Source organism: Rhinatrema bivittatum, chromosome 7 (genome assembly GCF_901001135.1).
Source record: "Rhinatrema bivittatum chromosome 7, aRhiBiv1.1, whole genome shotgun sequence".
Taxonomy (NCBI): domain Eukaryota; kingdom Metazoa; phylum Chordata; class Amphibia; order Gymnophiona; family Rhinatrematidae; genus Rhinatrema; species Rhinatrema bivittatum.
In genome coordinates, this window is record NC_042621.1 from 262,159,403 (window position 1) to 262,173,946 (window position 14,544).

At 45.5% G+C, this 14,544-nt stretch overlaps 1 protein-coding gene across 2 annotated transcripts in view; it reads left to right on the top strand.

The window, feature by feature from the left end:
• The first annotated feature begins 12,097 nt into the window (after nucleotides 1-12,097).
• The window catches only part of RRP12 (ribosomal RNA processing 12 homolog), a 147,915-nt gene continuing 145,468 nt past the window's right edge, over nucleotides 12,098-14,544 (top strand). For both annotated transcript variants that reach the window (XM_029610169.1, XM_029610170.1), the window contains exon 1: nucleotides 12,098-12,328. In XM_029610169.1, coding sequence (XP_029466029.1) covers nucleotides 12,190-12,328 — 139 coding nt within the window. In that variant the 5' untranslated portion in view covers nucleotides 12,098-12,189. The remainder of the gene's footprint in view (nucleotides 12,329-14,544) is intronic.

Below are 14,544 nucleotides of genomic sequence, written 5' to 3' on the forward strand. Positions count from 1 at the left end.
ACAACCAATAGCACACAGTGATACCAAGGTACAAAATGTATCAAAATGACAGATAGAAGTGATAGTGGTGTTATGGATTCCATAGTCAATTACAATACAAATTCTGCAGGAAACAAACTGCTTCCTGGAATCTCCATGGATAGAAATCCCATGTGTGATGGAGAAGAGTATAGCAGGAGGGGTTTACTACCATCCACTATGATAATGAGAAATGTCATTTACCCCAATATCAACTAGATGTATGTCTCAGCAGGTCATGTCAGGGAGGTTAAGCTCATACCAGTGAGAGGGGGATATAGTAATGACAGCAGAAAAGGACCAATTGATCCATCCAGTCTGCTTAGCAAGCTTCTTATGTTAGTAGCTGCTGCTCCCTGCAGGTTACCCCCCATGTTGCTCTTAAGGGTAGTAACTACCGCTCCATTCAGTTATCCTCGAGCCTTATGATAACCCATGCAAAAATTACTGCTAGCAACATTTTTACTGGGTGATGAGCCTTCTTGAAAATTCAGACAGTGCTGCTTGACAAGCTTTGCTTATGGATTTGGCTGTAGAAGCAGTCCTGTGCTTTTTCTCTTATGTCTGCATATCAGTAGCGCAGTTCATAAAAGTCAGGCCTGTGATGGTTATTATCTGAATCCAATTCTCCTTTGCCCCCACCAATGTTGAAGCAGAGAACAATGTTGCAGTTGTGTCAAAGCTTAAAGACTTATTGTTTAAGAGTAGTAATCTCCATGCCTTCTGTTAAGAGTAGTAATTGCTGCTCCATGCAGGTTGTCCCCATGCTTATCAGTACTCCAGACCATAAAAGTCTGTGCCCTTGTTGGTTGTTGTCTGAATCCAATTCCCTTTTTGTCCCTTGCTGTTGAAGCAGACAGTTGCATTAAAAGTATTAAGGCTTTTTGGTTAAGGGTAGTAATCTCCATGCCTTCTGCTAAGGGTAGTAAGTGCCACACCAGCAAGTTACCCCTTGCACGCTTTCCTTCATTTGCATCCCTTAACCTACAGTGTTTATCCCATGTCCCATTGAATTCTTTGACTGTCTTCGTCTTCACCACCTCCTCTGGAAGGGCAATCCAGGCCTCCACCACCTTCTCCATGAAGAAATATTTCCTGACATTGGTTCTGAATCATCCCCCTAGAGCAGTGGTTCCCAACCCTGTCCTGGGGACCCCCCCAGCCAGTCGGGTTTTCAGGATTTCCACAATGAATATGCATGAGAGAAAATTTGCAAAATATTTGTGGATATCCTGAAAACCCGACTGGCTGGGGGGTCCCCAGGACAGGGTTGGGAACCACTGCCCCAGAGTTTCATTTCATGACCCCCTAGTTCTATTGATTCCAACAGAAAAGGTTTGAAGTTTGTGCATCATTAAAACTTTTCAGGTATCTGAAGGTCTGCATCATATCTCCCCTTGCACCTCACCTTTTCGTCGGAATTTAAATTGTTCTGATTTGAAAACGACCCGAAATGAAATGGAAAGTTTCATCTCATTTCCTATTTCATTTTGTCACGAATGTCCATCCCTAATAGTTAATGCTAAAGTCCTGGGCAGGACCGTGGTGCTGTTTACCTTATTAGAAGGAAGGCTGGAGATTGGTGAAGGTGGATGTGTTCTGTACCCTTTTAAATAATATTCAAGACCGGGAATTTTTGCTTATTATTTTATTTTGCTTAGCCAGTTTAATCAGCTTGCAGAAGATCCTCGGTGTCAGAGAGTTAGTCTCTCTTATTGGTTCGGTATGGTCAGGGAGTAGGCAATCAATCCTGAAGGAGAGGCTATACTCATTGTCATAGGAGCAGTCACCCAGGGACCCACTGCTACAGATTCTACCACACTGGAGCATCTATCTGGGACCAGAGTTAAATGTGCACACTCCCCAGGACATACACATTAGATCTTGGTAGTTTAGTACACAGAGAGATAACGCAAGCTAATAAAGATTCTTACTTCCAGGGACACTGGAGATTCTGTAAAGAAAAAAAGACAATAAAAGAAACATTTTCTTAAAAATACTGGTTTTGAGAGTAGACATACAGTTAGAGTAAAGCAAAGAGATGTACAATACTCATGTGATGCTTATCTGGAGAAACAGAATATAATTATTAAGGGTTCCAAGGTAACTTGCACTACACAAAACAAGTTTGAATTGTTTGAAATCTATAACTGTGGTTTAAGTATACTGTATAAGAGTGTATAAAAGGCCTTTTCTGGAAGTATTGTTTAAAGAGGAAATATTTGTTGAAAGCGCTCAATTATCTGTTATGTTCTGTTTTAAAATATATATGTTTTGTTTTTTTCTAATAAAATTAACTTTTAAAATTTTTATCTCAGGAATTATTTATTGCAGAGGTTTAGTTTTGGACCAACATCCCCTCACAAGACTTTTCCACATTGTTATCCCTGCTTTTCCTCCCTACCCTCGGGAGATGGACCGGGTGGGTCGCTTTATTTGGCCACACAATGCCCGACAGGAAAGAGAGCATTTCAGAGGTGCTCCCTCAAGGAAACATCCTGAGTCCCTATCTACTATCAACTCCCCATCCTTGGTCTAGGACACCTAAGTGTGAGGGACTCCACCCTGAGGCAGTTTACATGAAAGAGGCTATTAAAGCCAAAAAGAAATCCTTTACAAAATGGAAAGCAAGACCTAATGAGTAAAATAAGAAGGCACACAAGAAGCACAATCAAATTAGATGTAAAACATGAATAAGGCAGATCAAGAGAAAATTTGAGGAAAGACTTGCCAAGGAGACAGTAACCACTAATAAAAGCTTTTTTTCAAAATAGGAAACCTTTGAAGAAATTAGTTGGGCCAATAGATCACCAAGGGGTAAAAGGGGTAGTGAGGGAGGATAATGCTATAGCAGAAAAATGAAATACATTTTTTTTATTTTTGCTATGGGGACATACCCACACCGGAACCATTCTTTGAAGATGATGATTTGGAGGAACTGAAACAAATCAATGTGAATCTTGAAGAGGGGCTAGAGCAAATTGACAAACTAAATAGCAGGAACTCACCAGGGCCTGATAGCATCCACCCTGGAGTTCTAAAGGAACTTAAATATGAAATTGCAGACCTGCTGCTGACAGAGGATAGCCAAAAGTAAATTTCTCTGGAGGGGCCTAAGCTTAACCTGGATGAGCATTGTGGTCAATGTCCTGCCCCATCCTGCCCTGACCTTTACCCCATCCTATGTGGGTCTTCTTAGCAGTGGCTACAAAACTCTTTTAATTTCTGGCAACACTCTGCATTTCCTACCTCTTCACTCTCTCCCTCCCCTCTCTGCTGTTTCTCACTCTCCCTCTGTGATTAAGGTTGCTACTTTTATACAAGGGTTAATCTCTCAGACTGCTGAACAGCAATTATGTAAATTGGCATCAAAAGAAGCCCAGGCATTCCTGAACTTTTAAGGGGCTGAGAGGAAGGGGAGAGGATAAATAATTAGCAGCCAAAAGTTAACAGAGGGACTTTCATGGCCTCAAACCTTTACATCTCTAGCCCAAGGGAAGTATTGTTTCCCTATTCAAGTTAGCCCCTTTAAAGGTGCAGGAACTGGCAGTGATTCCAATGGCTCTAGGCCATTTAACTGCTGTACCTTTAAGGAGCTAACTCAGGACATGATGACCCTGCTGCTAGGGGTGGGGGCCAGGTAAAATGGGGAAAGCTTTTATTAAGAACAAAATTACTAAACATATGGCTAAACATGGCTTAATGGGAAAGAGCCAGCATGGATTTATCAAAGGGAGATCATGCATTATTAATCTCTCAGAATTCTTTGAAGGTGTGAACAGGTATGTGGGGAAAGGTGACCCGGCTGACATAGGGGTAGATTTACAAACAGCGCGAATTGGCGTACTTTTGCTGGCGCATCAGGCGCCAGCAAAAGTACGCGGGATTTTAGTAGATACGCGTGTAGCCGCGCGTATCCGCTAAAATCCTGGATCGGTGCGCGCAAGGCTATCGATTCTGTATAGCCGGCGCGCGCCGAGCCGCGCAGCCTACCCTCGTTCCCTCCGAGGCCGCTCCGAAATCGGAGCGGCCTCGGAGGGAACTTTCTTTTGCCCTCCCCTCACCTTCCCCTCCCTTCCCCTACCTGACCAACCCGCCCGGCCCTGTCTAAACCCCCCCCCTTACCTTTGTCGGGGGATTTACGCCTCCCGGAGGGAGACGTAAATCCCCGCGCGCCAGCGGGCTGCTAGCACGCCGGGACGCGACCTGGGGGCGGGTACAGAGAGTGCGGCCACGCCCCCGGACCGCCCCGGGCCGTAACCACGCCCCCAGGCCCGCCCCCAAAACGCTGCCAACACGCCCCCAAAACGCCGCGCCGACCGGGCCCGCCCCCGACACACGCCCCCCTCGCCAAACCCCGGGACTTACGCGAGTCCCGGGGTCTGCGCGCGCCGGTAGGCCTATTGAACATAGGCGCACCGGCGCGCAGGGCCCTGCCCGCCTAAATCCGCCCGGATTTGGGCGGATTTAGGCGAGCAGGGCTCTTAAAATCCGCCCCATAGTGTGTTAGGATTTTCAGAAGGCATTTGATTAATGTATTTCATAAAAGGCTCCTCAGTCAACTAAAAAGTCATGGGATAGGAGCCAGTGTCTTACTGCAGACAGGCAACTGGTTAAAAGTTAGGCAACAGAAAGCGGGACAAAGCGGTCAGTTGACCCAATGGAAAGAGGTAAACAGTGGAATGCCTCAGGGATCTGTACTGGGACCAGTGCTTAACTTGTTCATTAATGATCTGGAAAAGATAGTGAGTGAGATGATCAAATTTGCAGATAACACAAAAATATTCAAAGCAGCTAAAACACAAGCAGACTTTATGGAACTACAGAAGGACTTTACCAGACTGGAAACTGGGCATTTAAATGAAAGATTAAATTTAGTGTGGACAAATGCAAAGTGATGCACATAGGGAAGCATAATTCTAACCATATATACACACAATCAGGCCGATGCAATATCGATGCGCGGAAAGCGCCCGCTCTCCTAACGCGCGCCCGATGTAATATTTAAATAGGCTGCTGCTGTAAAAAAGAGGCAGTAGGGGAAATTGTGCGCCCCTAGAGCCTCCTTGGCAGCGGGTGCCCAGGAGAGGTGGCAGTCAAGTGGCTATCAGCTGGTTAGGAAAACAGACGCTCAATTTTACGAGCATCCATTTTTCTAACCTGTACACAGCCCAGGATTAGGAAAATGGATGCTCTTTAATTGAGTGTCCCTTTTCCTAACCTGACTGCCAGCACACTGTTTTGTTTTTTTAAGGTTTTTTCCTTTTTTTGTTTCCTCTGACTCAATATCACCACGATATTGTCGGAGGAACTACAGAAAAGCAGTATTTTTTGCTTTTCTGTAAAACTTTTGGGTTCTTCAAGAATTAATGCCTGCTCTGGGGCAGGCATTCAATTTTGAGAGTAAAAATGTATATGTTGGGCGCACATTTTTATTTCTTTTGAATTGGGGGAAATAGCTAACAGCCTCATCAACATTAATTTACATGTGATGAGCGCTATTAGCTACTCACTCGGTTGGACGCGAGTTTTGGATGCTCTAACTCCCATTTTGCATCGGGGGGTTATGGACGCACATAAAAAATGTGCGTCCAATTGCCTGTTGAGCCATGCGCTAGCGGCCAGTGCATGGTATTGCTTCGGCTTGAATTTTAGTTTCCACCACCCAGGAAAGGGATCTTGATGTCACTGTGGGCAATACATTGAAATCCTCGGCTCTGTGTGCGGCGGTGACGCTCAAAGAGACAAACAGAATGTTAGGAACTATTTGGAAAGGAAAGGAGAACAAAACAGAGAATATCATAATGCATGTGTATAGCTATATGGCGCACCACACCTCGAGCATTGTCTGCAGTTCTGGTTGTTTCATCGAAAAGGATATGACAAAACTAGAAAAGGTACAGAGAAGAGCAACAAAAACAATAAAGAGGATGGAATGGCTCCCTTATGAAGAAATGCTAGCAGTGTAGGGCTCTTCAGCTTGGAGACGAGATGACTGAGGAGTTTATACAATCATGGGTGGGGTGGAGCAGATAAATAGGGAACAGTTATTTACTCTTTCAGACAGTATAAGGAACGAGGCACATTCTATGAAACTAACTGGTAGCAGATTTAAAACACATTGGAGGACGTTTTTTTTTTTCATTCAGTTAAGCTGTGGAATCTGTTGCTGGAGGCATCTACCATAGCTGAGTTTAAAAGGAGTCTGGAAAAGTTCCTGAAAGAAAAGTCCGTAAACAATTATGAGCCAGGAAGACTTGGGGAAAACCAGCACTTATCCCTGGGAGTGGGCAACAAGAAATGGATCTGCCAGGTGCTTCTGGAGATCTGAATTAGTCACGGTCGGAGACAGGATTCTGGGCTCAGTGCACCCTTGGTCTGACCCAGCATGGCGTTTCTTATGTTCTTATGCCTGTTTTAGATCCTGCAGTCCAAATGAACCATTTGCTTGAAACTCCAGTGGCAATCAGCTGCTGGAAAACTGGCAGGAGACATAGTAAAGCACAAGGGCTGGGTTCTGCAGTGTGAAGAAGTCTAGAATTGTATCTTTAACTGTGTAATGATCAGTGGCTTGCGGGACAAGAGTGAGGCAGCTCACGGTCACTCTCAACTCTGCCGTGCAAGTCCTGCAGCCAGGATGCTGCCCTCCTCAGCAAAACCATTCAACATGACAGGGAACGCTACCAACAGTCACTCCTCTCAGGACTGCCTAAGGTGTATCTGCGCATGCACAGCCCTCTCTCTTAAAAGGGTCGCAGCGGGAAGATCCCCTTGGCGTCCTGTGATGAGATCATCCAGTCCAGCTATTTAAGAGCCCTCAGACACCTCACCAGCACCTCAGCAACAGGTTCCCCGGGAGTCCTTGTGTCCCAGTGCGTGTTGCTTCATGTGTGCTTGTCTTGTCCGCCGTACCTGCCTCGTCCATGCTTTGCCTTTGTCTCCTCAGTGCCTCGTTCTCCTTGTCTGATTGCCCTGTCTGTCTTGACCCTTTCCTTGTTTCCTCGGCCTGGACTTCGACCCCAAACTGGACCTGGACCTTCCTTGATCACTGCCTGACGCTTGCTTTGGATCCATCCTTGCTCTGTCTGCTGCCTGCCCCAACCTCTGACCTGTTCTGTCTTCGCTGTCTGACGCCCACCTCGACTCCTGGACTGTTAACCATCTTCGCGGTCTGCCACCTGCCCAACTTATGCTCAGCCTTGGACTATCTCTTTGGACAAACTATTCTGATTCCAGCCTTGCTGAAAACAGTATATCTTTATTACAGCTTCACACATGCACAACAGTAGACTGTCTTCCCTTCTGAACAGTGTACTCTTTTACTTACAGTTCAATACTGCTTCCCTCAGTACTCACAGTTCAGCTTTGACTTAGCTCAATGTTTGGACAGTGTTGCGTTACAGTAACTGTCTTCCTCCTGGAGACTTGGGCCTGGTCTGGTTATCCCCACCTGGATCCCAGCTCTTATTCCCCAGTCTCTGGTTACACCCTCTGAGCCCCATTTGCCCTGCAGGATCCTGCCCATAGGGCATACTCTCCTTAAGGAATTTAAGGTGGACCAGGTGCCTAACCTGGTCCTGCACAGGTAAATAGGGGAATACTAGGGGCACTGCCTCACAGCTTTCTTCCAGATGGGCAGTTTGGAAAGCATATTGACTAATCCCAGGGTGTAGATTCTCCAGATAGGCAGCCCGCCTGTCCTCTGGCCAGTCTGCCAGTCATGCTGTGTATTCAAAGTTTTTCAGGAAACCATCATGGTCTTCTCCTTGGGTCATCTTATGTAGAGTCGGTGACATGGGAGGGAGACTGTTTACAACAGTTTGCACAGCTTGTGCTATCTGGGTGAGCACCGTATCCCTCTGCACCACCTGCTCTTGCAATGCCTGCTGCTGTTCAGTTTGCATTTGCAGGGCATTCTGTAATTGTTGCTGCCCTGTAGCAAGTACCTTGATTACTTGCTCCATCTAACTTGCTTACCGCGCTGCCTCCAAAATAGTAACTCTTTAGGGAAAGGAGAGGGAAATAAAAACAAAAAACCAAACCTGCTGCCTATCCGGTCCTTACTCATTGCTTGACCCCTGACTACACAGATGGGGATAACACTCTCGGCCTGTTTCTGAAGGCTGGCTGGGAGGAACTGGGAGGCACCAGGAAAAAGAGAAAAAAAACAAAACTCTGCAGGGTTTTTTTTTTTTAATACTGCTGCAGCTGTAGGCTCTTGCCTATGCTTCTTGCTTAGGCAAGAGATCCCATAACTGCCACCATATGTGGTAACTTGGGCAATAGCAATTTGGAAACAGCCAGAGAAATAAGGAGGTAGATTCTGGTTGTTCCTTAGGTGCAGTTTATTTACAGTGGAAAAACCAAAATCAAAACAATCAGTGGAGTTCACCTTAACTTTAGGTAACATATAATCCTTAAACAGAATAAGACTTGGCATATAGTGGATCTCTGCCTGTTCTTCAGGGCCTCTTTAACCCTTATAGGCTTTGAGTTCTCAAACTCCATTGAATAGCTCCTCCCTTCACATAGGACTCCCAGTGGGTCTGGATTTTAAGGAGGGCTGGGTGAGACAGCTGTACCCAGTCATTTAAGGTAATCTGAGGGAGTTTTCTATATACTCCCTCACACTTTCCCTTCTCTGATGTGCATATATTGAAAGATATGTACACAAAAAAGTGTAACAAGGTATACCCTAAAGGAAAGGAGAGAAGGGGAAATATGACAGAAAGATTCAAATACCTGAAAAGTATGGTAGTTGGTGTGGATCACCCTCCCAGAGTGGGCAATGGAGGTTAACACAGAGAATCCTTAGATGTAAAAAGAATGAAGAGAAAGCGAAAGCACAACTTAACAGCGCATTTAAAGCGTTCTACCAAATTGATTCAATGAGAGTTGGGTTTTCCAGAATAAATGCCAAAGTAGGTAATATGAACTGTTAGACGTCCTAGTAAAAAACACAGGCAATCCTGCAACCGGGTCTGTCTGGCAACCTGTGATGACAGAATTAACTAACATCTGAGTCAGTCTAGCAGGCAGCAAATACAGTAATAACCAGAAGTCCTAGTGTCTGGCACTGCACTTCTTGTATTAACCGAGCTGGCAATTGTCTAGAAAGGCTACGGGGATCTAAAAGGCTAAATGTTTGGGCAACAGCCATGCTGATGTAGGGCCCCACTGGAATCCCTACTAAGGAGTGTGGCCTAGTTGCAAGGTCATGCAGTGTAGAGGAATGTACCATCTTTGCCATAGCACCCCCATGGGAGGTTGCTGCAATGGTTTATTCCTGCTTGCATATTAGCAGATTGCCCTTGTGTCTGTGTTGAATGTTTTTTTTAGCTTGGAGTTGAGAGATTGGGAACTTTTCCTTTCATTTCCCTTAAAGTCTGCATAGTGCAGGCCTTGGTTGAGAATAATCTTAGTCATCTAAGAGATTAATTTCCAGTGTCACAGAGTCTTTCATCTTTAGGCAGGTATTTGGCTGAGAAAATGGCACCCATTGGCAAGGGCTGCTGTTATCGCTCCCTCCCACCCCTACCCCCAACCCGGTGGCATTTACTCTTTCCAGCTGGCTGCATAGGTTAGCTCCCGTTGTTGCCCTCACATTGGCACAAGCTTAGTCACTATTGGACAGCCTGGGGAGTGTGTGGGCACCTCCAAGAGTGAGGGGAATTTAAGGAGGGGGAGAGTGTGGTCCTCTGTCCTCCCCATACCACTGCTGCAATTATCTCTTGGTGCCCCCCTCCCATTGCCTACCCTTTGCAACAGCCCTGTCTGTAGGTCACGAGTTCAAATCCAGCTCAGGTCAGTAGGGACTTAAAAAAAATCCCAAACCCAAACATCCTGGTACCAAACAACTACTGGGACCATGACCCAGGGAAAATAACTAAAAGGGAAGAAGTTTTGATCACATGAGTCACCTGTCATACTAAATTCAGATTTACAGTACAGGAAAAACAAGAAAGATATTAAAAGTATTAATTTCAAATGGCTAATCCATACTGGGTACAGAAAGACAGTAGATTATCAAATAGCACAAACACTGAAAAATGTGGCATATGGTTACAGAGATAGCATAAGATTTAAAGAAGAACAAAAATTGGGCAGAAAAGTGGATACAAAGATTGCAAGTATTTTGAACTAGCATATCCCTTGCCTAAGGGTAGATCCAGGCTTGGATTTATGCATAGGCAACACAGGCAGATGCTTCCAGCTCTACATTTTGAAGGTGCCATCAGGTCCCCATATCTGGGAACTGCTGATTAGTGCTTCAGGCACTTCCCTTCAGGCAGTGTGAAAGAATAGAATGGGAGGGGCTGGAAAAGGCAGAAGAGAAATTAGTTTCTGCTCTGCTATGTCTTCTCCAGCCTCTCATCCCCTTCCATCCTGATTCAGGAGCGGAGAAGATGAGGTTGCAGCAGACACTGCAAGCAGCATGTGAGAGGAAACCAGAGGAGAAGGGCTGAAAAGAGAGCAGCACAATTATTTTCAGTTCTGGCTTCATCCCCTCCTCTCCTGTGTCAATGTGGGAAGAAACAGGGAAGAAGGAGCTGCAGCATACATAGCTCAGTGTGCAGCTGTCTGTGATTTCAGGACTTGATACTCAGCAGAGATCAAAGTGGGGGAGAAGAAGGAGACACTTCAGAGTACAAGTCAAGGGGTTGTGAGTGATTTATAGGGGGGAAGGAGAGTATTAGGATCAGAGAGGGGTGAATGGGAAGAGTGCTGGGGTCAGGCTTGGGGGAAGGGGATAAAGTGCTGGAGTTATCCTGCAGGGAAGAGAGAGAATATGGATTTTAGCAGGGGAGGGGGAAGGGTGGAAGAGAAAGTTGGTATGCATTCCCCCACTCTGATAGTCAACAGCAATTGCGGGTGACCACAACACAAAATTTCTCAGGTATGTCAACCCCATCTTCAGCGCTAGCCAGAGGTTGAAGCACCCCAGCGGGGATCCAGATGGTGCTATGCCCCTCCTCTCCTTCACCTTCCTTGTGGCAGCAATGGAAATATGTTAACATTGAGTCTGTAAGCAAATGTATGCTCACAGGCCCTGCAGTAGCCTTCCTCTCAGCCCCGTATGGGTTTCCTTAATAACAGCAAGACCTTATGGAGGAGGAGCAGATCCACCAAAGGGCCAGTGTTAACTTATTTCCATTGCTGCCACAGGCTCAGCAGTGGAGAGGAGGCAAAGGGATAGAGAAAGAGAGACAGAAGGGGAGGACCTGGGCAGGTGCCTCCCACTCCCTGTTGGGAATGCCTATAGGTGCCAAAATCCCAACTCTGGCTCTGGATATTTTTTGAGGTTTTAAAAGGGAAATCTTTTACATGGGCTATAATTAGAGCATAGCTCTAATTCAGTCACCCTGTCCGACTGATTCACGTTAATATTTCTACTTCAGCTACCCTCCTTCTCATTCCCGCCTCCTCCTACATCCCTGTCCCCTGCATCCCATCCCATCCATGTCCTTCTCATCCACCCTCTCTGATTTCCCCCTCCCAAGCCCTTCCCGCTTATATTCCCTTTCTCATGTTAATAGTTCTTAGTTAGACATATCTTTACTTGTTAAAAGTTAATAATTAGACTCCTTTGATTAATTGCTTTATCTAAAAACACGAATTTCTCCTATATTATATCTCTGCCTACCCTCTTAGATTTATCTCTGTTAGACATTAAACTATTGTAAAGCTTGTTGCTAAGTTATGTTACACTGTGAACCGAGGTGATGTTTCTAACGTGCCCCGGTATATAAAAATCCTTTAAATAAATAAATAAATATGAGTTGAGCTGAGCTAGCTAGCTAGTTGAGTTGAGTTGAGTTGAGTTGAGTTGAGCTAGCTAGCTAGCTAGCTAGCTAGCTCAACTCATTCCAAAAACTTGCATACACTTTTTCAAAAAGTTCTGCTAAATTCACACTTTTGGAATGATGTGGGGTTAGCCCATGACCTAGAGAGACAGGGATACTAACTTCAGTTTTTCTGTGGGGTTGCATTACATAGCTTGTCCGCTAGGGGCAGCAAGACTGCCACAGCGCCGCCAAGATCCCTCTTTCCAGTGGAGGAACTCTAGGATGGGGGCGGAAGTGATGTATGAGGGGGCGTGGTAAGAGTTGCACGTGAATTCAGCGTGGCACGGCTTTGCGGTGCTCTGAGTTCGGTCTCGTTGCCGTTGCAATGGGAAAGGCCGGCAGAGTGCGCTCCGGCGTTGCCGGGAAGCTGAAGCGCTGGCGGAAAGGACACAGCAGCGATTCTAACCCGCAGGTTCGCCGGCACCGGGAAGCCGCCCGTAGCCGCTTCTTCAGCCGGCCTGCAGGTAAGGAGGGATTGGGGCTGTAGTAGCTAGGCCAGCCCTGGATGTCAGCTCGTGCCTCTAGAGACAGGGAATGGAGAGCCGCTCCGGGATCCTCTGATCACCGCGCCCCTTGGGGTCTCTGCATTGGAGAGTCAGCTGTGCTGAGCATGTTTTCCCTAGACACAATGGGATGAGCTCTTTAGTACATTGGGATCCCGACCGCAAATAATAGAAGCAATCATTTGCACACGGACTAAGCTCTTGCTCGCAATCGATCTCTTCTAGCAAGAGAATAGATACATTCTATGTATTTACACAGCAAATCGACAAAAGAGCACATCTTTTTATAGTTTTCTAGGATTCTAATGACTAGCAAAGCCATACTGTGAATGAGTAATAGGATACGATGGGCAAGGCAAGGGGTCATTAAAGTATAGAAGTTTTACGTAGTTACTTCCATCATGGTTGAGTTTTACATACGCTTTTTTGAAGTTGATCCCAGTTGAGATTAATTGAGGCTCTGTTATTCACCCACTAGAGGTGCTTCTGCTACTTTTAATATTTCAGTTAATCTCCTAAGTGTAAGAGGGTGCGGTCTGAACTAGGACCTTGTCATCTCTCTGGCTCAGGTTGTCCTGGAGTTTTATTTCTAGGACATTTGGCCTGTGTTTCTTTTCATAAATCTTAAACGTGTAAGTCTGTCATTTGTGTTGCTGTTAATTTACACTAAGAACAAAAATAATGCTTAAAGGAAACTCATCAGGAAATCGGGTGTATATATACCTCCGCTGTCTGACGTCTACATTTGAAGTTTTAGGGACAAGGTAAGGTTCACAGAGTTGCTCAGCCTACCTTTGGGTAGGATGTAGTGGCACTTTCCTTTTTTTGAACACTTTGACGTTTCTCAGTGTGTGGTTTGATTTTAACCATCTTGAACCATTTGGGTGTCCAGAGAGCTGGATTATAGAAACATAGAAAAATAGAAATGACAGCAGAAGAAGACCAAACGGCCTATCCAGTCTGCCCAGCAAGCTATGCACTTTTTTTATTTTTTTCCCCTCATTACTTGTTATGCTTGGCTCTTAGTACCTTTTAGTTCTATTTCCCTTCTACCCCACCATTAATGTAGAGAGCAGTGTTGGAACTGCATCTAAGTGAATATGTAGCTTAGTTAGGGGTAGAAACCGCCGCAATAAGCAAGCTACACCCATGCTTTTGTTTACCTGCCTATGTAATTCAGTCCTTGTTGGTTGTTGTCTATATATAGATCCTCTTTTCTACATTCCCCCTGCCGTTGAAGCGGAGAGCTATGCTGGATATGCGTTGAAAGTGAAGTATCAGATTTTCTCCCCTGCCGTTGAAGCAGAGAGCTATGCTGGATATGCGTTGAAAGTGAAGTAACAGACTTTCTCCCCTGCCGTTGAAGCAGAGAGCTATGCTAGATATGCGTTGAAAGTAAAGTATCAGGCTTATTTGGTTTGGGGGTAGTAACCGCCATAACAAGCCAGCTACACCCTGCTTTTTTGTGAATGCAAATCTTTTTTTTTTTTCCACATTTCCTCTTACCGTTGAAGCTTAGAGCAATGTTGGAGTCGCATTAACCGTGTGTATGTATATTGAATAAGGGTATTATCTCCAGGAAGTAGCCTTCATTCCCACGAGCCACCCCCTCTTCATTCACGTCCTCTAGACTTGATGGATCCTCAGTGTTTATCCCACGTCCCTTTGAAGTCCTTCACAGTTCTGGTCTTCACCACTTCCTCCGGAAGGGCATTCCAGGCATCCACCACCCTCTCTGTGAAGAAATACTTCCTGACATTGGTTCTGAGTCTTCCTCCTTGGAGCTTCAGCTCGTGACCCCTGGTTCTGCTGATTTGTTTCTGACTGAAAAGGTTTGTCGTTGTCTTTGGATCGTTAAAACCTTTCAAGTATCTGAAAGTTTGAATCATTTCATCCCTGCTCCTCCTTTCTTCCAGGGTGTACATATTTAGATTCTTCAGTCTCTCCTCATAAGTCATTCAATGAAGACCCTCCACCTTTCTGGTTGCCCTTCTCTGTACCGCTTCCATCTTGTCTCTGTCTCTTTGTAGATACGGTCTCCAGAACTGACCACAGTACTCCAGGTGAGGCCTCACCAAAGACCTGTACAAGGGGATAATCACTTCCCTTTTCTTACTCGATATTCCTCTCTCTATGCAGCCCAGCATTCTTCTGGCTTTTGCTATCGCCTTGTCACA